This window comes from Vitis vinifera, chromosome 15, assembly GCF_030704535.1.
Source record: "Vitis vinifera cultivar Pinot Noir 40024 chromosome 15, ASM3070453v1".
In the NCBI taxonomy this organism is placed as follows: domain Eukaryota; kingdom Viridiplantae; phylum Streptophyta; class Magnoliopsida; order Vitales; family Vitaceae; genus Vitis; species Vitis vinifera.
Window position 1 is genome coordinate 19,769,922 of NC_081819.1, and position 22,936 is coordinate 19,792,857.

At 38.5% G+C, this 22,936-nt stretch overlaps 1 protein-coding gene across 3 annotated transcripts; it reads right to left on the reverse strand.

The window, feature by feature from the left end:
• Positions 1-17,640: 17,640 nt before the first annotated feature.
• On the reverse strand, positions 17,641-21,131 carry LOC100257521 (uncharacterized). 3 transcript variants are annotated; one of them, XM_002267468.5, is made up of 7 exons: positions 20,443-21,131; positions 19,668-19,850; positions 19,407-19,539; positions 18,972-19,089; positions 18,839-18,875; positions 18,494-18,734; positions 17,641-18,366 (listed from the first exon to the last, which is right to left on the reverse strand). In XM_002267468.5, the coding sequence occupies exons 2-7, from the start codon at positions 19,848-19,850 to the stop codon at positions 18,275-18,277; spliced, it is 804 nt and encodes a 267-aa protein (XP_002267504.2). In that variant the 5' UTR covers positions 20,443-21,131; the 3' UTR covers positions 17,641-18,274. The 3 variants fall into 3 exon arrangements, with proteins under 3 accessions (XP_002267504.2, XP_010661491.1, XP_010661490.1); XM_010663189.3 differs by having other exon boundaries at positions 19,668-20,206; positions 20,443-21,091; XM_010663188.3 differs by having other exon boundaries at positions 19,668-21,092.
• Positions 21,132-22,936: the final 1,805 nt, after the last annotated feature.

A 22,936-nucleotide genomic window follows, 5' to 3' on the forward strand; every position in this document is an offset into this window, starting at 1 on the left:
AAAGTTCCAATTCTTAAATTTAATTTTCAAGACACCAATTCTCAAATCCTTTTAAAAATTCCAATTTCTTTTTCATATTCTTAAATTTAATTTTCAAGACTCCAATTCTCAAATCATTTTAAAAATGTCAATTTCTTTTTCATATTCTTAAATTTAATTTTCAAGACTCCAATTCTCAAATCATTTTAAAAATTCCAATTTCTTTCAAATTTAATCTCCAAAATTCAAATTTTTAAATTTAATTCACAAGACTCCAATTTTCAAATAAATTTCAAGAAAATCTGGTTTTCTCTCCAACTGTTTTAATTCCATTCGAATTTCAAATAATCTTCTGTTCCTCTCGACTTTACATAAGCATGAATGTAATTTTCATAATTCCAGATTAATGGAATTTGTGGGATTAATTCGTGCAAGATAGATCGGGCTTTGGTGGGGGCCCCACATATGAGATTTCATGATTGATTGACTGATTGATCGATTCACTTGCCATGTGTGATCGATTTACTCTGTTCCTTGATATACATATAATCATTGTGTTTATTCACTAACCTCATTCCATGATAGCGCGTTGCTGTTTGCTGCACAGGTACGCATTCACTTATTCTGATCATTCACTATACATATTCTGATTCTCATATTGTGCATGATTTAGGTGAATATCCATTGACTTTCTCGTTGATTGCCACGTCAGTTTCATTCTATTAGTAGAGACCCGACTTTAGGGGCTTAGAGGGGTGCTACGGTCTTTACCGTACCTTCCCGATGAGTAACCTGACCCCCGAACCCGATCCGGTTTTTCACAGACCACCTTTTCCAAAACAAGGAGTCACACTTAAGGTTTTTCTTTCTTATTTTGTTTACCCTTTAAAAATAAAACAAAAATAAGTGGCGACTCCAAGTCATTTTCAAATAATAAATAAAAATCAATTTTTCAAAATAAATAAAAATCGAGCTTGCCATCGAGTGGGAAACGCATGAGTCGAAATGCGGGGTGCACAAAATGGCGACTCCACTGGGGATTATTTTAGAGGGTCAAGCTTGAACTTATGATGAAGCAAACATGGCATTTGATGAGTCTATCAGTGGGTACTCACTTCTTGATTGCACATTGAGGGTTCCCGAGTTTTCACTTGGAACATTGACATGATTGATCGTATAGGTCTATTATCTTGATTGGGGATTATGATATAGCCAGTTTCTTCATGCTTCATTGATATATTTGTTTGATTTGACATGCTGATTGTGATGATAGATTTATTTTGGTTGAGGATTTCGAGGTATTTTTTCTGTGCTTCATTGCCTTGTTTGTTGAGTACATTGACATGCTGATTATATTGATTGATCATCTTGCCTTGCTTAGCATAGTCATTCTGATTTTTCCATGATTGTTCTGTTCACCTCACATGCATGGATTCACTGGTGTATATCATTTGACTTGATATGTCGATTCTCTGGCTAGTATATTGTCTTGATCGTCTTTTGAAGCATGATGTTCATATCGCTATTCATCCTGATAGCTGTAGCTTTTTGTGTGAACATGAGTGATATATCCTGTACTCTGCTTGACTGTATGATGCATGATCGCCCTCCTTCTGCATGATTGCATGTCGTTTGTCTATGTGGGTCTCACTTCTATCCCCCTACCTCCAACTCTCTTGGTGTCGGTCATTCCTTTCATCTCGGTTCTCACTATTGCAAGTGTGAGACCTTCTGTGTGTTTGCTCTTTGACCGAGCCGGAGATTAGGAGTAGGGTCTAGCGATGGGCTATATCGATGCACGGGAGCATTCTGGAGGAGAGCGACACTCATGTCAGGAGGAGTCCGATCATTGAAGACCTGTATAGCCCGGAGCTAGGTTTCATGGATATTTGTGTGACCAGTGTGTTTTCTCTCATGTTTTAGCTTCTTAGGGTTTTCGGATGCACCCACACCGTCCACTGTGCACTTTAGTTGACTATTGAGTGTTGAGAGTGTGAGAGGTTTCACCATAGGAAACCCCCTGGGATGCGAGGTAGTGCATGTGTGGAGGTGATGACCACCTTGCATGGAAGCGCCCCGTCTCTTTAGAGGCGTGCAGAGGGTTGCGTACCGCCGGAGGGTATGATCGCTTCTGCTAGGGATCTTTAAAATCCACCCATATCCATTTAGAGCCACCTTGACCTCGTAGGTTGAGCCATAGATCTTTCGATTAGGACTCCCTCCCTACACGTGGGTGCATCTGAGGGCCTTTAGAGCCTCTGTGGTTACAGTTTGGATCCAGTATTCCCTCTTTTTAGTCTCCAGTTGAGAGTGCTCGGAGATCGGTATGAGTTTGAGTATTGGTTGGATCACCTTTCGTCTTGTCACCTTAGTTTGTGTTTTTCACTCGATGAGTTTAGCATGTTTTCTCCCTATGGCTTTTGTTCTCATTTCTTGGCTCGACACACCCCTTCACTTTGTTGTCACTCACTCGATGCTTTGGGATATGTTCATGATCATCTTTTTACACTGCACACCTATCACGGGCTCAGTACCTCATCATTTGTTTGATCCTTGGTTCGATTTTCGACTCGATGCTCATATTTTCATTACAGAAAGGTGAAAGACATATTTTCATATTCACATATTTTTTTTTTGAGAGATTCGCCTTGATCACCTTATCACTTTTTTCTTATGGAGCTCGAGTTGGAGGTTGAATCAAGGATATTTTGGTCTAGATTGGGTATCGATCTCGTGTTAGTGTTGTTCTTCACATCCCATTCATTTTCTTCACACATCGATCATTTTTTGGATCATCGATAGAAATTCTTTAGTCATATTTGTAGTTGTCTCACACTGGACACTCATGTGACTTTAGAGATTCTATCGTCTATCCAAAGTTTGATTGTCACCATATGATTGTGTATCACACCCTGTCATGTATTGAGTTGTATTGTATCATGCATTGGTCATTGTTCGTTGCATCCCGTGTCGTTGTATGAGTCGTGTTTGAGTCGTTTTGTTTAGGTTCTTTTGTTGGAGTCTATTTGTAGTCTCAGTCTTGGTTCAGTGCCCTGGGTTGAGTGGGAGGTTGTTTCGTATTGTTGAGCTGCTATAGACGGATTCACAGTCATTTTCTATTGGCTAGCTTATCGCTTTTGTGGTTTCGATTCAGGGGGCATTGACCAGTTTGAGTTAGAGGATGGATAGTCAGCCGAGTAGGCATGTAGTGCTCGAGGACACGCAATCTGATTTAGTGACACCACCTGTTCTACCTGTTCAGATGCCAGCTACACAGACGTTGCCTACTGTTTCACATGATCATGCTGCCGTCATTCCACCTATGGTCACACCAGTTACCGTTATTGAGGATCCTCATTCTCGTATGGACAGACTCGAGCAGAGGATTAGACGGATGAGAGATCTTGATGAGATGATTTCATGGGATGACCCCGGCGACGTGCCAGTGGCCACTTTGCCAGTCGGTTTCAGGATGCCTGATATAGAGAGATATACGGGAGTTGGATGTCCTCGTATTCATCTCAGACTTTATAGCACAGTTATGAGGGCCCTTGGTCTAGATGAGGCACAGTTGCTCGCTTTGTTCCCATTGTCATTGAGCGGCATGACACAGAGATGGTACGCTTCATTAGAGTCATCTCGTCGGATAACTTGGGGGGACTTAGCACAGGAGTTTCTGAGACAGTATTCCTTCAGTGGTGATACGAGCGTTACACGTAGAGAGCTTGAGTTTCTTCGACAGGGACCAGATGAGTCTGTTTCTTCTTTTATCTCTCGCTGGAAGGAGAAGGCTGCGGAGATGATTGAGCGACCTACCGAGAGAGATCAGATGAGCATGTTTTTGAGGAGCTTGCATCCTAGGTTTGCTCGACATCTGACAGGGGTCCCATTCCAGGATTTCAGATCATTGGTTCAGGCTTTATTCGATGTAGATGATGGCATATCTAGAGGATTATGGTCAGATATTATTCCTTCCCCAGATACTGAGGGAAAGAGAGTTGGTGGATCATCTGAGGGCTATGGAGACATATGTTCTGCGGACTTTCAGCATCGACGACCTGGATATCATTCCTATGCGAGATCATTGCAGATACCCAGGAGTGATTTCCCACCTTTACAGCATCGTCATCCTCATCCAGTTCAGTTGTACCCTTCTACGCATCCTCATGCTGTCATGGTGCGACCTTCATTTCAGTTGCAGCGTCCACCGACTGGCATCCCACGGCATGAGCAGTCTCGTCCCCATCGGCGACATCAGAGGACTTATTCTGATTTGGGGATGCCTTTGGATAGAGCTTTTGAGCGACTCCGATCTACTGGTGTTTTAGTACCATTGGCCCCTAGGCCACTCCCGAGTACCTTGCCTCCGCGTTTTCGTGCTCATGAGTTCTGTGCATTTCACCAGATGGCGGGCCACCGTACTGATTATTGTGCTTCTCTGCATCACACCATACAGGATCTTATTGACAGTGGTGCAGTTAGCTTTCCCATATCGACTACAGACACTGATCTTGGTCCAGATATGTCTACTGATTCCTTTCCAGCTTAGTCCACACGTGCAGTTCCTTCTCCTTCGGGCTTATACCATCACATTTTGGACACCTAGGGCACTGATATTCACCAGACACTTTGATATTGCATACCTTGTTGGTGTGTTTTGGGACTACATTGTTAGTTGGTCGTTTGAGTTTTTGTTCTCTTTTATTTTGTATTTGAGTCTTGTTTTATAGTTAGTGTTTTGAGTTCGCACCTCGTGCTTCGAGAGTAGACCTTTGTTGTCCTATTATTTTGCATGATGTACTCTCATTTCACTTAGTGATATTGTTGTTTTCTTGGGTATATGTTTTTGTTTTTTTTATTATTATCATTGTTTCGTATCATGCATTTTATGTGTTGCTATCTTGTGTTAGCATCTTGTGTTGCTTTGTTTTGTCTTTTGCATGTGTTTGTTTTAGAGTCTTGGACAGTTTTAGTGTCATGAATGGTCCCCGAGCAGATATTGATGGTATGATGGTTATGATACAGAGCACATTGAGATTAGACTTCTTCAGTTGAGGTTCACCATGTCGGACGAGATCACACCCATTACTCTTACTGCTCTTTATGAGATGATGGTGGATTTGACGCGGAGGGTTGAGAGGATTGAGCTCATTTTGTCAGGGCACCCATCGTCATCGAGAGGAGCTCCAGGAGTAGCGATGTCTTCATTGCCACACTTGACTTCATCGACACCTGCTACTTTGGGTGCCTCACATCCACGGTCTCGCCCACATTCAGTGTTCCAACAGCATTCCTCATCCATTTCACTGGCTACGCCGACACGACCTCCGCCCCAGTTTCGGGGCCCCCCGGTCGTTACAGTTCCTCAGGATCGATTTCCTCCCCATCGACGATGTCGGAGACACTTTTCAGATTTGAGCGCACCCCTGAGCAGAGTTTTTGAGACGTTGCAGGCCATGGGATTTTTGGCTCCTCTGGCTCCTAGGGCACTTCCAGATCCTGTGCCTCCACAGTTTCGACTTGATTTATATTGTATGTACCATCAGTCAGTAGGACATCACACTGATCGTTGCACTGCTCTACGACATGCCATACAGGACATTGTTGATTCTGGGACGTTTGGGCATCCTCAGTCCGATATGTTTCCTATTCCTACTTCAGCTCAGGCCATGCATGCAGACGCCCCTTCACCAGCAGTCCCTGATCTTATTGACTTGAGCGATTGACTCATGATTGGCTTACTTTGGTACGGTGGCGCTCCGATTTTGTTCCCTCTGTGGCCAGATATGTGATGACAGGACCAGTCAATGTTTTTGTTTGTTTAGTCTTGTTTTACTTTTGACATTTAGAGACTATAACTCGATTCTTGAGTATTGTCTTGTTATCCTTCTTTTGCATGATGTACTCATCGGATTATCCCAGTGTATGCATTTTCCTTTATGGACGTATGCTTGTGTTTTATGATGTGCTATACTTTTGACTTGAGGCGTCTTTTCACTTGCGTATTGTGGTCTTGAGGTTTGACCTATCATGGAGGATATTGAGCCTATTAGCCTAGGATCAGAGATTTGACCTAGGGAGTTCGAGACTGTGACATATCTTCTTATGATCAGAGCAGTACCTCGTTCACTTCCCACACCTTGCTTTTGTTTTGACCTACATCCATCCATTATGAGCTTTACACAGCATCACCCTTGAGACCGTTATATGACCTTTCCATCCTCGGCTTTTCTACCTTTTCACATCCCCTTTCTGATTCGACCAGGTAGAGTGTGAGGAGTTTGAGCCCAAGGTTGATCTTGCATGGCGGGGGATATCTTATGATCTTTGGGTGGTTTACGATATGTGGATTGGTCGATTGCTTGATGAGACTGTCACTTATTTTGTCGTGAGTAGAGGGATTGATATTGTATGATGAGAGTTGGCTTGTGATGGGCAGTATTACTTGATGAGATCACCGTTTACTTCGCCTGATGAGTACGATTGATACATGATCCTAGAGGGAAGTTCAGACCCAACTGGAGCGGACCTTATTTCATCAGGGAGTTGACCCCAGAGGGCGCTGCATGGTTGATGGATTTAGATGGAAATCGATTCTCAGAGCCAACCAATGTGGATCAGCTGAAGAGGTACTATGTTTGAGACTATGGTCGCAGGATGGGTGGCCCTTATTTCGGTTAGCCATATACCTTGTTATTCCCTTTTGATACATAGTCCATTGCTAGCCCATTGAGCCTCGCATGCGCATTATAGCCTTTCTTTCTTATCGCCTTGCTCACATTTTCACACCGGGATAGGGGCCCTTTAATGTATGCATGCATTGTTTGGTAGTTTCATGAGCCTTGGACCTAGGGGCATGTTTTTCTCATCATCTTTTCCTATCACTGCTCCTCTGCATTTGCATCTCATCTTATTGGTTGTGTTATTCATCTCTTCTTCTTTATCCTATCTACTATTTGTTTGTCTCATATTCTCCCCACCCTGAGTGGTGAGCCTCCTCAGTTCATCACATGGAGGATAGTCACATCATTTCCACCATCTATCTCACGGACATTGGTTTAGAGATCCTTAGTTTGAGAAGGTCATCTCGTTGGAGAGAGCTTTGGGTTGCCTTATCACTTGGGGGTGTGTTCATTTGTTATCGATATCGTCTTTGGGATTCATTTGTTCACGTTCAGGGTACGCGTATTTGTATATATGTAAAAAAAAAAAGAAAAAAAAAAGAAGAAAAAAATCATTATTATTATTATTAGCACATGTGTGTATGTGCATAGTGTTCTCGATCATTGAGTATGTATATAGATGTTTGTGGTCATTTTTATCGAGTATGTTCGTCATTAGGAGTTCGTATGTGAGCTCTCTGGGATCCCATGTTATTTGTATTGCTTCGTCATATCTATTTGTGAGAGAGATGAGTGACCTTCTCCTAAGGACTCCGAGTCATTGTCCTTTCCATCATTACGTTCATTATTGATGTGACTTCGCTTCATGTTTGATCTAGGTCGATCACCACTTTTCTTCACGTATTCATTGTATCGCCATCGTTTTTATCGTTGCTTGTGATTCATCTCATTCCATTCGCATCTTATTCTCTCCTTACAGCGACCCATCTCAGGTTCGATGCTCATTTCGCATCATCATTACACATATCACTATCAGTTCATCCTGTTTCATTTGTCTCCTTATCGATATCATATTCACATTAGGCATCTTCAGGTCCATGGCTCATGAGGTTCACTATACATGTTGCATTTCATATATGAGGGCATGAGTTTTGATCATCGGGTATTTGAGCCTAGTTTTCTTTCATTTCTATCACCCTATCACCTTGGCCTACGTTACGTCCCGTGTCTTAAGACCACCCTGAGGCCGTGGGATCCGACGTCATCTTTGACAGCCTCTACGTTGGACAGGTGATTAAGATCTGGTTGATATTTAGATATCGTCATGCTTCTTCTTCTGGGAGTCGCCTCTTTGATGTATAGGTCTGATTCAGTTGTGTTCGGATTACCGGGATCACGAGTTTGACGATGATTGATTTGGTGTCACATGATTTTTGACTTATCATACCTCTGATGCCACTGGGGCATATCCCATTTCATTTAGAGGTTTATGGATCCTCGCAGATTTGCACGTTCATTATCACTTACTGGATGCTCATTGAGGCGTGGACATGATCGTTACCTTACGGAGCCCCGAGATCCATCCAGCTAGTTCCGCACTTCTCGACGCTTGGATGTTATCATGCCTTTCCATCTGGGAGGACATCTTGGATGTATGTGCACGATTCAGTTATGGATTCGGATGACCAGTGTTACATGTGCGACGATAGATGATTTCATGACATTTGTCCTTCGGACCTGTCGCGCACTTGATGTCATACTGGGGCATATTTCCTTTTCGGTTGAGATTTACGGATCTTCATGGAGTTGCACGCTCATCCCCACTTACGAGATACACATTGACACGATGTTTCCTCCGTGGAGCCTCTCGGGAGTTACCCAGTTAGGCCTGCGCCTCGCGACGCTTCGATGTCATCATGCTTTCCTTCCGAGAGACGCCCTGTTGATCTAGGGGTCTGGTTCAGTTGTACACGTGGATGACTTGGATCGCGCATTCGATGACGGGTGATCTGGGCTCATCTGGTTCTTTTGACTCATCATGTATTGTGTTTGATAGCTCTTATGTGAGCGACACTTGGGATTGATTCGAGAGCGTTTTTTATTGTGATGGACCAGGAGTTATGGTATGACCCTACACTGGGGCATAACCATCTCAGAGACTTCTTTTCTATTGGATGACCATTATGTTGAGGCATACTCTTCTCAGTTGATGATGGATTTTTGAGCCACGTCAATTCCTCGGAAGATATCAGATGTCCTTTTTCCACATTGGAGCATGAGACATGATTGACGCATTTCGTCTGGTGTACTTTACACAGGGGCATACCCCTTTCGATCGATGATGGTTTTTTTGGCATAACTGTTCCTTGGAGGCGATTAGTTTCATTTCACATTGGAGTACGAGATATGATTGGGTGATATATTTGATGTGATCATAGGAGCATAGCCTTCTCATCATCGTTGACATATTTTTGAGATGATTGGATCAGGACACAGACACTTATGAGAGCATACAGCGGAGTTTAGTCATTTCAGGGTTTGCCCTATACTGGGGCATAACCCTTTCATTGGCAGTTGATCTTAGAGATATCAGTTCACATTGGGACATGCTCTTTCTTTGGGGGGGTCAGATATTCTCTTCACATTACCACGATGGCTTTGATGAGCAGATGTTCATTTTGATCAGATGATGTATGATTGGTTGTACTCTTCTCATGGATGTTTGATTTGGAGATGCTTACACTGGGGCATGACCCACTCGTCTTGGCGATGTTTTGTGAGATGACAGTTTATACCAGACACTTACTTTCCAGAGGTCATTCTGCATTGAGAGCTTACCCATTCTGAGATGATGCATTCATACTAGGGCGTAGCCACCTTGCTGATTTCGACATTGAGACTCCACTTCTTGTTTATGATCGCTGCTCTCGATGGACTAGAGTTGTTGACACCCTGGGTTCAGTCTTCTCAGCATACCTAGTTGGATTTGGGTACCCACTTTCCTTTGTTACACACCTATCCATCCTACATTAGACACTGTTATACCTGCGCCCTTCTTATCAGAGCCTTACATCTTTTGAGCCCACATATTTCATCGTCTTACATGACCTTATCCATTTCTCTTGTGATCAGAGGAGGATGCAGACCAGTCTCGGGCTTTCTGGTTAGGTTTTCACATGCCTTTGGACATTAGGTTCAACATCTCCCATGATGATAGGGCCCATTAGATTGTTGATGCACTTGTGATGATGTACTCATATTGCCAGTCGACATGTCGTGTTTTGATTTGCTTACATTTCAGACCTAGGGTCTCGGTCAGCAGTTGTTTGATCCATTATTTTAGTTTTGCTTTGTCAGCATAGTTTTAGTGATGTTTGGACTCGTTTTAGCGTTTGTTCATTGAGGCTATGCATATCATTTTCATTGCGTCATCATTGAGCATATCCCAGAGCATCTTGTTCGATGACATTTTGTGTCCCATGTTGACTACTATCTTACACTGGGGCATACTCCCGTCCTTGGGTTCGTCGTTTCTCTTTTGCAGACTTTCTCGCTACTCATTCTATCTCTTGACCTTTCTGAGTTGTCATACTGGGGCATACCCCCATCCTTGAGTTCATTGACGTTTTGCAGACTTTCCCACTGCTTGATCTATTTCTTGATCTTTGGGAGTCATCATACCGGGGCATACCCCCTTTAGCTCTTTTCTACTGGGGCATACTCCCCTCTCTTTGGGTTTACCGTGTCTCGTGTTGATTTCATGGTTGTCAGACCCATTTGCCGATCTTTATGAGTTATCACATAGGGCATCCCCCTACTGTCAGTTTGCTTAGGGCGCTCCCCCTATTGTCGTTTTGTTTAGGGAATCCCCCTACTTGTCATCTTGTTTAGGGCATCCCCCTACCGTCATCTTGTTTAGGCCCCCCCTACCTTCAGTTTGTTTAGGGCATCCCCCTTTGTTTCAGTTATATCACCACCATAGATTTTCATCTATGGGCATTTCAGATTCACCACCAGGGATTTTCATCCTTGGGCTTTGATCAGTTAGATTCACCACCATAGATAAGGCATCTATGGACATTTCAGGTTCACCATAATGGATTTTCATCCATGAGCCTTTGTTTCAGTTATCACCACCATAGATTTTCATTTATGGGCATTTCAGTTTCACCATCATAGATTTTCATCTATGAGCCTTTGTTTCAGTTTTCACCACTATAGATTTTCATCTATGGGCATTTCAGTTATTTCACCACCATAGATTTTCATCCATGAGCCCTTGTTTCAGTCATATCACTACCATGGATTTTCATCCTTGGGTTTTCAGTCATATCACCACCATAGATTTTCATCTATGGGCATTTCAGATTCACCACCATAGATCTTCATTTATGGGCATTTCAGGTTTATCACCACCATGGATCAGCTATCTGTGGGCATTTCAGTTATTTCACCACCATGGATCTTCATCCTTGGGCTTTCGAGATTATCGCCACCATGGATTGGCATCTATGGGCTTTTTTTATTGTGTCACCACCGTAGGTCTTCACCTATGGGCTTTCTAGTTTAGCGTTTAGAGTTTAGCTTTTTGGTTTGGCTTCCAGAGCTATTATTTTCTCAGTTTGGTGCTTAGAGTCAGTCTCGTCATTTAGAGCCACATCTCCTGGCATTCATATTCACTGGCACTGCACATCTTACCTTCAGGGTTTTGCATTCGTCCTCGGCTTTCCTCACTTCGTTACCCGGTGCTTATCGCATATTCATCTCTTACTCCAGGGTGGTTCGACCGTTACTCATCTTTGACATGGTCTTTTGAGTCATTTTTGGAGATGTCTTAGAGGGACCTAAGTCCTTAGTGTAGCTTCAGAGGCGCTTTGAGATATGTTTTTCTTTTAGTATTAGAGCCTTTGTGTTCGTCTGCTAGCCTAAATGAGTTTGCGTTTCACTAGTGTCCCTATGGGGGTCTCCTTGATTCTTCGGTAGAATTCACTTCATTCCACTCACTATTCACACTTTCTTTTCACTTCAGTATTCATATTCCTTACACTCGTGAACTCTACCGAAGAGGGGCATATTTGTAGACCCCCATTTTGGGGGGCCAGAGATCTTAGTTTTTTAGATAGCATTAGAGGAGCCGGGCAGCAGGAGAGATAAGTGGGGGCCCCCTTTTTTCTACGCCCAGGAAATCAGCTGCAGGGGGGGTTGCAAGCCCATGCTTGCTGATGCATGAACAGGAAGGTGGGTGATGGCTTGCTGAAGAAGGGAGGAAAAAGGCAGAGGACGGGGGCTGGAGGGCAAGCTAGGGAAGAGGAGAAAAGAGGGTGTATGCTGGAGCTGGAAAAAAAGCTAGGAGGGAGGAAGCGAAAGCAAGGGAGCAAACTTTCAGGTTTGGCTACTACGTTTTTCTCTGTATATTTTATTTTTTTCATATCTCTCATGTTTCATTCTCTATGATTTCTACTCCGTTTGCTGGGTTGCTTCATTTGGTGATTATTGGTTTCATATTTGAAGAGCTTGAGTTAATTTTATACTATATTCTGGTAAGTATTTTTTCATGTTAACCCACTGATTGGTTAAACTCATGGATAAATTAATGAAATGAGTTCATCATATTTGATAAAATGCTCCCCACTCAATCCGTCCACTGCGCGTCCGCATCTTCATGCATCCCTCATACCCATTTTCTAATCCCACCATCAAACCTATTTCCTTCTTTCCACTTTCACTGTCAGTGGCCTAAGCCATCTTGCTCATTCCATCAACCCATAGCCCACCTCTTGCACCACGCATGGCTGCCCAAAGGCTCTCCAAATCACCCACTCATGCGCATGAAGAACCATGCGAACCAGTCCACCCCTCCTATACCCACGCTCTCTCTCTCTAAACCATCACATACCCATCACCACCTTTTCTCTCTCTACAACCCATCGCACCCATCCCATAATCTTTACCTTCATGCCCCATGAATTACACCACCATAGCCATATCAACACCCATGCTTACCCATTTCTTTTATCCACCCCGTTTTCTCTCTCTACACCACATATTCCCCATGCATACCCATTCCTCACTCCACTTCTCCCACTCATCCCACGGTTCCTCTCCCCATGAATCTCTTTCTTACCCTCTCTCTTGAACATACGACCCATATGCATGGCCGTTTGGACGCATGCATGGCCTTCTTGGAAGGATACGGATAGGTTTAGCCTCAACCTAAAGTTTTAAAAAAAATGGGTGAAACCTCCTCTTTGATCTTCATGACTAATATTCTGGGCAGTGGGTCTTGTTGGTGGGCTCCCAAGGTTTTGACTTATGGGCTTAAGTTGGAGCCCAAGCCCGTTTGTGTTGATAAAAGGCCCCTTGTTTTGTTTTCCCATCTTAAGTTGGCCCATGCCCATTTGTTTGTTTTAGTTGGAGATGTGGGCTTAAGTTGGAGCCCAAGCCCGTTTGTGTTGATAAAAGGTCCCTTGTTTTGTTTTCCCATCTTAAGTTGGCCCATGCCCATTTGTTTGTTTTAGTTGGAGATGTGGGCTTAAGTTGAAGCCCAAGTCCAAACAAGATGATGAAAAGCCTCATGTTTATTTACACACCTTAGGTTGGCCAAGCCCATTCCAAACCCTTACCCACCTCAAGTTAGCCCTTTTGTTTTCAATTTGTATGATTTATCTTCCTAAAAATATTAATTCCTCAATAAATTTTAATTCCAATTTTTGAAATTTAAATTCTCACATCAAATCATTTAATCGTCATTATTTTATTTATTTATTTATTCGTTTATTTTTAAAATTCAATCTTTAAAATAATCTTTCAAAATTCTAATTTCTAAATTTAAATTCCAATTTCCGAAATTTTAAATTCTCACATCAATTTATTTAAATCATCATTATTACTATTTATTTATTTATTTAAAATTCTATCATCAAGCAATTCCTCAAAATCCCGATTTCCAAACTCAATTTCCTAATTTCCGGAATTCTAATTTCCATATTTATTTATTCAATCATTATTCTTGTTTATTTATTTATTTATTTAAAATTCTATCAATCAAGCAATTCCTCAAAATCCCGATTTCCAAACTCAATTTCCTAATTTCCGGAATTCTAATTTCCATATGTATTTATTCAATCATTATTTTTGTTATTATTATTATTATTACTATTTATTTATTTATTTAAAATTCTATCATCAAGCAATTCTTCAAAATCCCAATTTCTAAATTCAATTTCCAATTTCCGGAATTCCAATTTCCATATTTATTTATTTAATCCTTATTATTTTCATTATTATTATTATTTCATTTGTTTATTCTAAAATCCAATTTTAAACAATTCATTAAAATTTCTAACTTCCGATTTTAATTTCTAATTCCAAAAATTCCAATATTCACATTAATTTATTTAATCATTATTATTTTATTTATTTATTTTAAAATTCCATTTTAAAGAGTTCTTCAAGATTCCGACTTCCAAATTTAATTTCCGATTTCGAAAGTTCCAATATTCTCGTTCATTAATTTAATTATATTTTTCATTATTATTTTTATTTTATTTATTTATTTATTTATTTTTAAAATTCAATTTTTAAATAATTCTTTAAAATTCCGATTTCCAATTTCTTTAAAATTTAATTTCCAAAGTTCCAATTCTTAAATTTAATTTTCAAGACACCAATTCTCAAATCCTTTTAAAAATTCCAATTTCTTTTTCATATTCTTAAATTTAATTTTCAAGACTCCAATTCTCAAATCATTTTAAAAATGTCAATTTCTTTTTCATATTCTTAAATTTAATTTTCAAGACTCCAATTCTCAAATCATTTTAAAAATTCCAATTTCTTTCAAATTTAATCTCCAAAATTCAAATTTTTAAATTTAATTCACAAGACTCCAATTTTCAAATAAATTTCAAGAAAATCTGGTTTTCTCTCCAACTGTTTTAATTCCATTCGAATTTCAAATAATCTTCTGTTCCTCTCGACTTTACATAAGCATGAATGTAATTTTCATAATTCCAGATTAATGGAATTTGTGGGATTAATTCGTGCAAGATAGATCGGGCTTTGGTGGGGGCCCCACATATGAGATTTCATGATTGATTGACTGATTGATCGATTCACTTGCCATGTGTGATCGATTTACTCTGTTCCTTGATATACATATAATCATTGTGTTTATTCACTAACCTCATTCCATGATAGCGCGTTGCTGTTTGCTGCACAGGTACGCATTCACTTATTCTGATCATTCACTATACATATTCTGATTCTCATATTGTGCATGATTTAGGTGAATATCCATTGACTTTCTCGTTGATTGCCACGTCAGTTTCATTCTATTAGTAGAGACCCGACTTTAGGGGCTTAGAGGGGTGCTACGGTCTTTACCGTACCTTCCCGATGAGTAACCTGACCCCCGAACCCGATCCGGTTTTTCACAGACCACCTTTTCCAAAACAAGGAGTCACACTTAAGGTTTTTCTTTCTTATTTTGTTTACCCTTTAAAAATAAAACAAAAATAAGTGGCGACTCCAAGTCATTTTCAAATAATAAATAAAAATCAATTTTTCAAAATAAATAAAAATCGAGCTTGCCATCGAGTGGGAAACGCATGAGTCGAAATGCGGGGTGCACACATTGTTATTTATAAAACTCTACAAAGAATAATTAAAAATATCTTTAAAAGTTATTTTCTATCCAAAATTTGTAAATATATTTTTTAAATTAGAAAACTATTTTTTGTTATAAAAAGTAAAAAACAGATTTTAAAAATAATTTTCAAATAAGTCTCAAGATTTTGTTTTTTCAAAAATAAAAGACATGAAACACATTTGTATATCAAATGCTCTCAAGATAATTTAATTATTTTTAGTTATTTTTATTTATATTTTAAAGAAATTTTTTAAGAAATAATTATATAAATATAAAGAATAACTTAAATAAAAAAAATGTTCCAAAAAAGACTAAAGTAAATTTTTAATTATTTTCAAAAATATAAAAATATATAGAAAACAATTTTTAAAAAAGAAAGCAAAAAAAGAATATTTTGATAACATATTTTAATTATTTTTAAGGGTGTTTTAAAAAATAAAAGGATAAACAAAAAAAAAATTATTGAAAATAAAATGTTAAATGTAAAATTTACTTTTGAAAAATATTTAAAAACATAAAAAGGTAAGTTGAAAACATCTTAAGTTATCATTCTCCAATACACGAAAATATTTTTAAGTCAAGAATTGTTTTTAAAAAATAATTTCAAAAAACATTCTCAAAAAGATTCTTCAAGCTCTCAACTCACATTGACTAAAACAAAGTCAACGATGTATGTGAAGTTGACAATTTGACAAGGACTTAACAGAAAACACTTCTTTGAAATTGAACATGGGTGCAATAGATGGTGGAGGAAGCAAACAACTGTCGCAGTTCAAACTCGTCCTTCCATTGAAGTTCAAGCTTTGATGATGCCATGTTGCCCAAAAGTTCAAACTTTAAACTACGCTACCAGCTAATGCACAACTGCCCTAACTACTCTTAACATCTTCCTCCAAGATTTTTCTATTTACTTCCAAACTAAAATCCCTAATTTAAGTCCTTTAATATACTTTTAGATATGAAAATTAGTGTTTAAAGTCTCAATAAAAGTGTTTACTCTTAATCATGAACTTCGCACTCTCGAATATCGGTTATTTGTAGTCTGATAAAAATTATTTAATTAAAAATTTTAAAAAATAATATAATTAGCCTAAATGTAAAATTTGGGTTACACCCCAATGATGGAATTGGCATATCACCAGATTCACCACAACCACATTGGAAAATCTTTGAATGGGTTGCTTCTGTTTCTCCAAATCTAGAGCATGATCCAATTTTTGTTGTGGGGTATCCAATATTGAAGGTGGAGAAGATGGTGGAGGTGGTGGGGGTGGTGGGGCTGTTCATTTGACTTATTGGCTCATTCCCTATCTAACCAGTAACCTCTCTCTCACTTCTTACCATTTTTCACTTTGAAAAATCTTGATTTATCTACCAAAATCTCGATTTAGGTACCTATCAATTTACTTTCAAGTTGGCTTTCAGTCATCCATCCAACTGTGCTACACAAAGCATGCTAAGCAACAACACTGTCATTTTCAGAATCAATTAAAGGGTGGTTGATAAAGATTTAGGAGAAGGTCAAGACCTAAAATATCCGTTGAGTTCTGCGTGGCTGTGATCCAATTCAATGATGGGGGTTAAGGGCCTTGAGGTGATGTGTCTATGACCAAGATGAGTAAAAAACAAGCATTGACCTATGCTTCTATGCTTTTAGAAATTATTTGGTCAAGTGGGTTAATCATTCCAAGTTTGGGAGGGCATTTTGGATGATAGAAAGAAGACCCAAACATGAAATTCCAGGGAAGATCTGACCCACACAGAACTATATAGTTCCCAAGTGCCAAATATTTTCCTCCCTCACTGGATTTCCATCCTTTCAGTTTGCCCTGGCATGCTTAAGCTAAACTAGTCTGCAAGTTGTTTTAGATCATTGTTGAACAGAAGATACAGCATCAACCATTGTGTAAAACCTCCTCTTGTTACCTTTAATTTTTGGGGTTTTTGGAGAAAGTGTGTTGTAGTGCTGGCTGCCCTCCATTTCTTTAAATTAGTAGCTCATTTGGACTCTATTTCAGGCCCCCTAGAAGTGTAGCTCAACCTGGTGGATACCATTTCTGCGTACAAATAGGGATCAAAAAGAGGGTTCGAAGGCAAACAGTGATCCATCATTTTGGTCTTAGTAGAAACTTCTCAGAAATTTGACATTGAATTCTAAGAAGACAAGCATTTGATGCAGAACCCCGCGTGCGCAACTTTGAAGCAGAAAAGGGGACATTGATGGATCATTGCTTTGGTGAGATCCCTTGGATTCCAGACACATTCTACAAACCCCAAAAAAAGGTAGTAGTGCAAAAGAAGGATTAAAATACGAATGGAATGCCCACTGAAAGTGAAAGATGAAAAGTTAAAGAGAAGATTATCTGGAAGAAAAGAGATAAGAGACACAACTTTTCTCCAATTAGTCCGATCTTGAAAAGTGTCAATCATGAATCATGAACAAACAAAGAATTACAAGTTAAAATGGCCAAGCTATCCGAGCTTGCCATTTCTTCTTGACCAATCAATCTGGGGTTCAAAGATATAAAATCAATCTTTCGAACCGATTACTGCTAATATAAACAAGAGGATGTCATTGGATGCTCTGCCTTCCTAGGCATAATCATCTGAGAATCAGTATGTAAGGTGGGATCCAAAGCCAACCTTTAGTTTCCACCTTATGCGAATACAGAAATGAATATGGTTCTTACCCTAATTCTAACTACAGCTAAGACCCTCTATGTTCCTAAACAAGACATGTATGATGATGAAGATTGCGACAATGACAGTATCCTTGAGCATGAATGGTGAATGACTTAATGACAGTTAGTAGATCGAGCCTTGTATCTCAAATGCGCTTTCGATGAATGAACAGTCTGATGCTGAATTCTTGGATTCCTCCTCTGGTTATTCTAGTTGATCAAGCATCCTTTTGTTTTGAATTAGTTACTTGATATGTTTTCCCTTTTCCTTTCTCCATTTGCTCTCCACACCTTTTTCATTCGTTAGCCATGTAAAAAGATGTAATTCCCCAGCACAATTTGATTTAAGTTGATGAATCCTGTTCAGAAGTGGTTCCGGCGGTTTGAGAAGCACTAGCCCCTGTTCCAGCTGCTCCTGCTGTTGCTGTCACACCAGCTGCATTTTCCATTTAATCAATCATTAATGTTGAATTAGGCATAGCATACTTGAAGAGACTAATCAATTGACATGAGGAACACTACATAATGGAAATGAGGATATTATTAGTGGCTCGAAATACAACCTGTGCTTGTGGCTGCTCCAGCAACTGGAGGAAGCGATAGAATCCCTGCAGAACTATAGTGCTGAGGCAAATATGGATACTGCATCACCTGGGGATATTGAACGCCAAAACCATTACCTTGACTACTCTGGGCATATTGAGCATAATATGGATAGAAATTGTGAAAAATCCCTGGTGGCCCTGTTGCTCCAGTGGTGTAGTAAGGTGAGAATTGTTGACCTCCATAGACACTGTAAAAGTTCTACAACAAAGCAATCAAATTTGACTTAGCAATGGAACAATGAAATTGGTATGCAGCCAGCCTAGGCTAATTGTATACACGCACACATCAAAAAAAGAACTAACCATGGGGTACATGGAATCTTGTGAATATCCGGTGTACCTGAAGAGATCAGTAGGGAATAAGATGCAGAAAAGAGGAATAAAGCATTGACCTTTACATACATAAATTTCTTTTTTCTGTGATTTTCTTGCCTACCCATAAGTTGAATAAGGGAATGCATATTGACTAGTGGGTTGATGAAAATATGTAGACGAGGAGCCATGATAAGCAGGTGGAGCCACTAACCCTGGTGCTGGCCTAAACCTTCCTGCACCTGCAAATTTCATATATTCTAGGGTTTAGATTCCAATTTCAGTTTGGAATCTGATAAGTATTCAGCATTTATATCAGAATGGGGTAGAATCAGAGATGAAAATTTCAAATGATATTCATTGTTCCAAAAGAAACAAAGCACATCAAGGGTTGATAACACATTATCCAACAATGCTCATTGGTTCATTGTGTCAAGAGCCAACACTAGCTGAACATTCATCAAAGGATCATCAACTTGAAAACAAGGAACAGTGAGATTGATACATGACATTGTGAATGAAAATTTGGGGGAAAAGGAGGAGAAAAAGAGATAAGCACCATGTTGAGGAGTGGGAGGACGAGTCTTGTGTGCTCCGAGTGATGCAAGATTGCAGTTTGCCCTCCTTCCATCTATTACAGGAGATGGGTTCTGACATGCCCTCATGGCTGCATCTGGATCCTTGAATGTAACCTGATAAAAACACATATCATTGAAAAACCCCCCACCGCTTATCACAAGGAAAAGGGGAGAAAGGGAGAAAGGGAGGAAGAAAGGGAGGGAGAAAGAGAGAAAAAAAATGGTTGGAGAAATGGGCTTACAAAACCATAACCCTTGGATCTCCCTGTATTTTTATCAGTGATAACAACAGCTTCCTGGATCTCTCCAAACTGCTCAAAATAACGCCTCATGGTATCTCTCTGAGTCTCCCAAGCCAATCCACCAACAAATATTTTGGTATAGGTGGTGTCATTGAACTGGCCAGCATTGGTTCCCCCCACCATCTGAAATTGCCTTGGTTGAGACATGAAACACAAGACTCCAAACAAAACCAATCAACAGAGAGAGAATGGGGAAAAACCCAGAACAAAAAAACCAGCAACCCCTTTTTCTCAGAAGCCAAACACAGAGAAGGAAAAAGAAAGAAAATGGAGATAACAAAAAAAGTCAATAAAAAGGGGGTTTGATGATCATCACATCAATCAACCCCAACAATATCTTCTTTCTCTCATAAACTCGTGCACTTGTTCTTCTGTATCTTCTTCCTCTTGTTGTTTTTCTATTACTATAACTGCCACTTTTTCACAATACCACCTCCTCAGATTCCTCAACAACGATACCCGTAACGAGAAAATCATTACTGTTGAGGGTGGAAAGGAATGAGAGACCAAAGAAAATAAAGAAGACCCAACACAAAATTTATATTTAAAATTTGTACACACAAGCAACAGAGATATAGAATCATACAATATGATATTCAAAAATAATAATGATAATAAACAAATAAAATTGGGAAAACAGAGAGACAGAAAAGCTGCTGGTGGGTACCCACAAGAACAGTAGGGTAAAGGTGTCCAATGAAAATTTAAGACCGACCTTTTTCGCTGTATCAGCACTTTCTATATACTGATATATATTTGTGGTGGGTTTTGCATTGCATCTGCTTCGCTGTATTCAACCTTCTTCTCTCTCCTCTCTCTCTCTCTCTCTCTTACTGTTCCATGATCTGTTAATGGCCTTTGTGGGGTTCTGGGATGATACCCCTTGACTCTCTCTCTCCCTCTCTCTCTCTCTCTCTCTCTCCTATTATCCTATTTGGCTCCGTTCAACTCTTCCTCTCTGCAGCTGCAGCCATTCTCTTAACCGAAAAAGTACAGGCAATGAGGTTGTGTTTGGTGGGCCAAAACCCTCAAAATTCTCTTAGTATTAATTAGGGCACCAAACTGGGTACCCCAGACGATTATGGCTCTTCATAACCCAAAAAACCTAATTCATACAAACGTCGTCTTCTTCTTCCTCTTCCCATTTTAACACTTGGGTCCCTCTAATTTAAGTCTGTGGGGATAACAAAACATCATAGTTCTGAAAATTTTGAGATAATCCCATATGGCTTCGCCCCCACTAACCCCAAACCCAAATTAGAATTCGAAAAGAAAAAGAAAAAGAAAACCAGTGGTAAGCGTGGTAAGCGGCGTCTATGGTGGTCAAAATCGAAGGGGTGGAGAGAGAAAAAGGAAGGGTAAATTGGATCCACCAGATATAATTAAGACTCTGAAACAGAATCATGACCGTCGCTACCACACAACGGCTTTGGACTGTCCAAGAGTTCGGTCAAACCTGTCCTTTTTCTTCAAAAATATTTTATTAATTAATTTATCTTTTTCTCAATTTTATTTATTTATTTATTCCTCCTCTCTTCTATTATTTTATTCCCCTTTTCCCCCCTCTTGTCGGCTCCCCTGGCGGCTACTTGGCTGGCTCCTCTTCACTTCACATGCGGAATGTCACGTGTCTGCAGGCAAATTTTGAATTGAAAATAATTCTAAAAAAAATTTATTTACCGAAAAATAAACTGAAAAAAAATAAACATTTTTGTATTTTAAATTTCTTGCTTAAAGTTGAAGTTTAAATTATAATTTTTAAAGGATAATATTCATAATATAAATTTTTTATTAAATTAAAAAGCTTATTATATAAATTAAAATAAAGTTTCTACTAATAAATAATATTTTATAATTTATATATATATATATATATATATATATATATATATTAAATAGTGAGGTTTTATTTAATAAATTGATCAAATAAATCCAAAAAAAAATTATTAATCTTAAAAGAATTTTTAATTTTTGAGAAGTCATTCCAAATAGGAATAGGTATGAAGTTTATGGATATTTTCCACCTGTGGGGCAATGTACAAGTGAAATCCAAGTGGGACCCATTTTTTCAGGAGGGAGCAGGGCCCTAAAATTTAGAGGATTGCCCATATTGAGAATGGTACCTTTGGCTGAGCCACTAATTCAGACTAATTTTGTTACTTCTAATTAATTTAATTGCTCCTCATTTTCAAGATTTTAGGGAGGTTGAGTGGTAATTCTAAAATTAATTTTTGAGATTCAATTCTAATTATTTTTAGGAATATAATTTTCTTAAAAACATGAAAAAAAAATAGTTTTTCAATACTAAATTCTTAATAAATATGGATTCTTTTATATATATATATATATATATAATATTATATTATATATAATAGTTTTTAAGTTGATAAATTATTATAAAATTATATTTCCTTATAAAATAAGGTAAATTAGTTTAAATTTTTCTATAAATATTTTAGACCATGAAGAAAAAGAGTTATAAGATTAAGGCAAGTTTGTAGAGGTTATACAAAAGTTGACTTGTGATTCCAAGTGTGGATACAAAGAGTGGTCATAATAAGTATGATTTTTTTTTTTGGTAAAAAATATTGTATATAATATTTATTAAGTGGATATATTATTGTAATATTAGATTTTCTTATAAAATAAGAAAATTTGTGAGAAATGTCTTTATAGATATTTTTAAATCGTGAAAAAGTCATGAGATGAAAATGTACTTGTAAAAACCTTACGAGATGGATAAAAATATAAGAAAGAATGAGAGATACTCTTGAAGCAAGGGGTTTCCTAATATAAGATATTTTAAGAATCCAATAATTATATTTAATTTCATCATTAATGATATATTGAAAATATTATCTCTCATCTATGAATATGAACATGATTGACTGAATCACATTAAAATCCCGTATAATATTGTGTTGATTGTTTTACTTTTATATTATTGAACTAATATTATTTGTATTAAAGTTTTGACAGAGTTAACATATGATATCAAAATTTTTAAAATATTTTCATTTTCTTAAAATTTTCTTATATATAAATCAAGTTTGTCATAAAAGTAATGGTTTTTGAAAAAAGATTCTAAATCTAAATGTCCTTAAAAAATTATTCATAAATCTAAGCTATGTTTGGTTCCGGAAAGTACAAAGGAAAGAAAAAAAATACTAAGGAAAATGATTTTCTCATGTTTGGTTGTCCTATGAAAA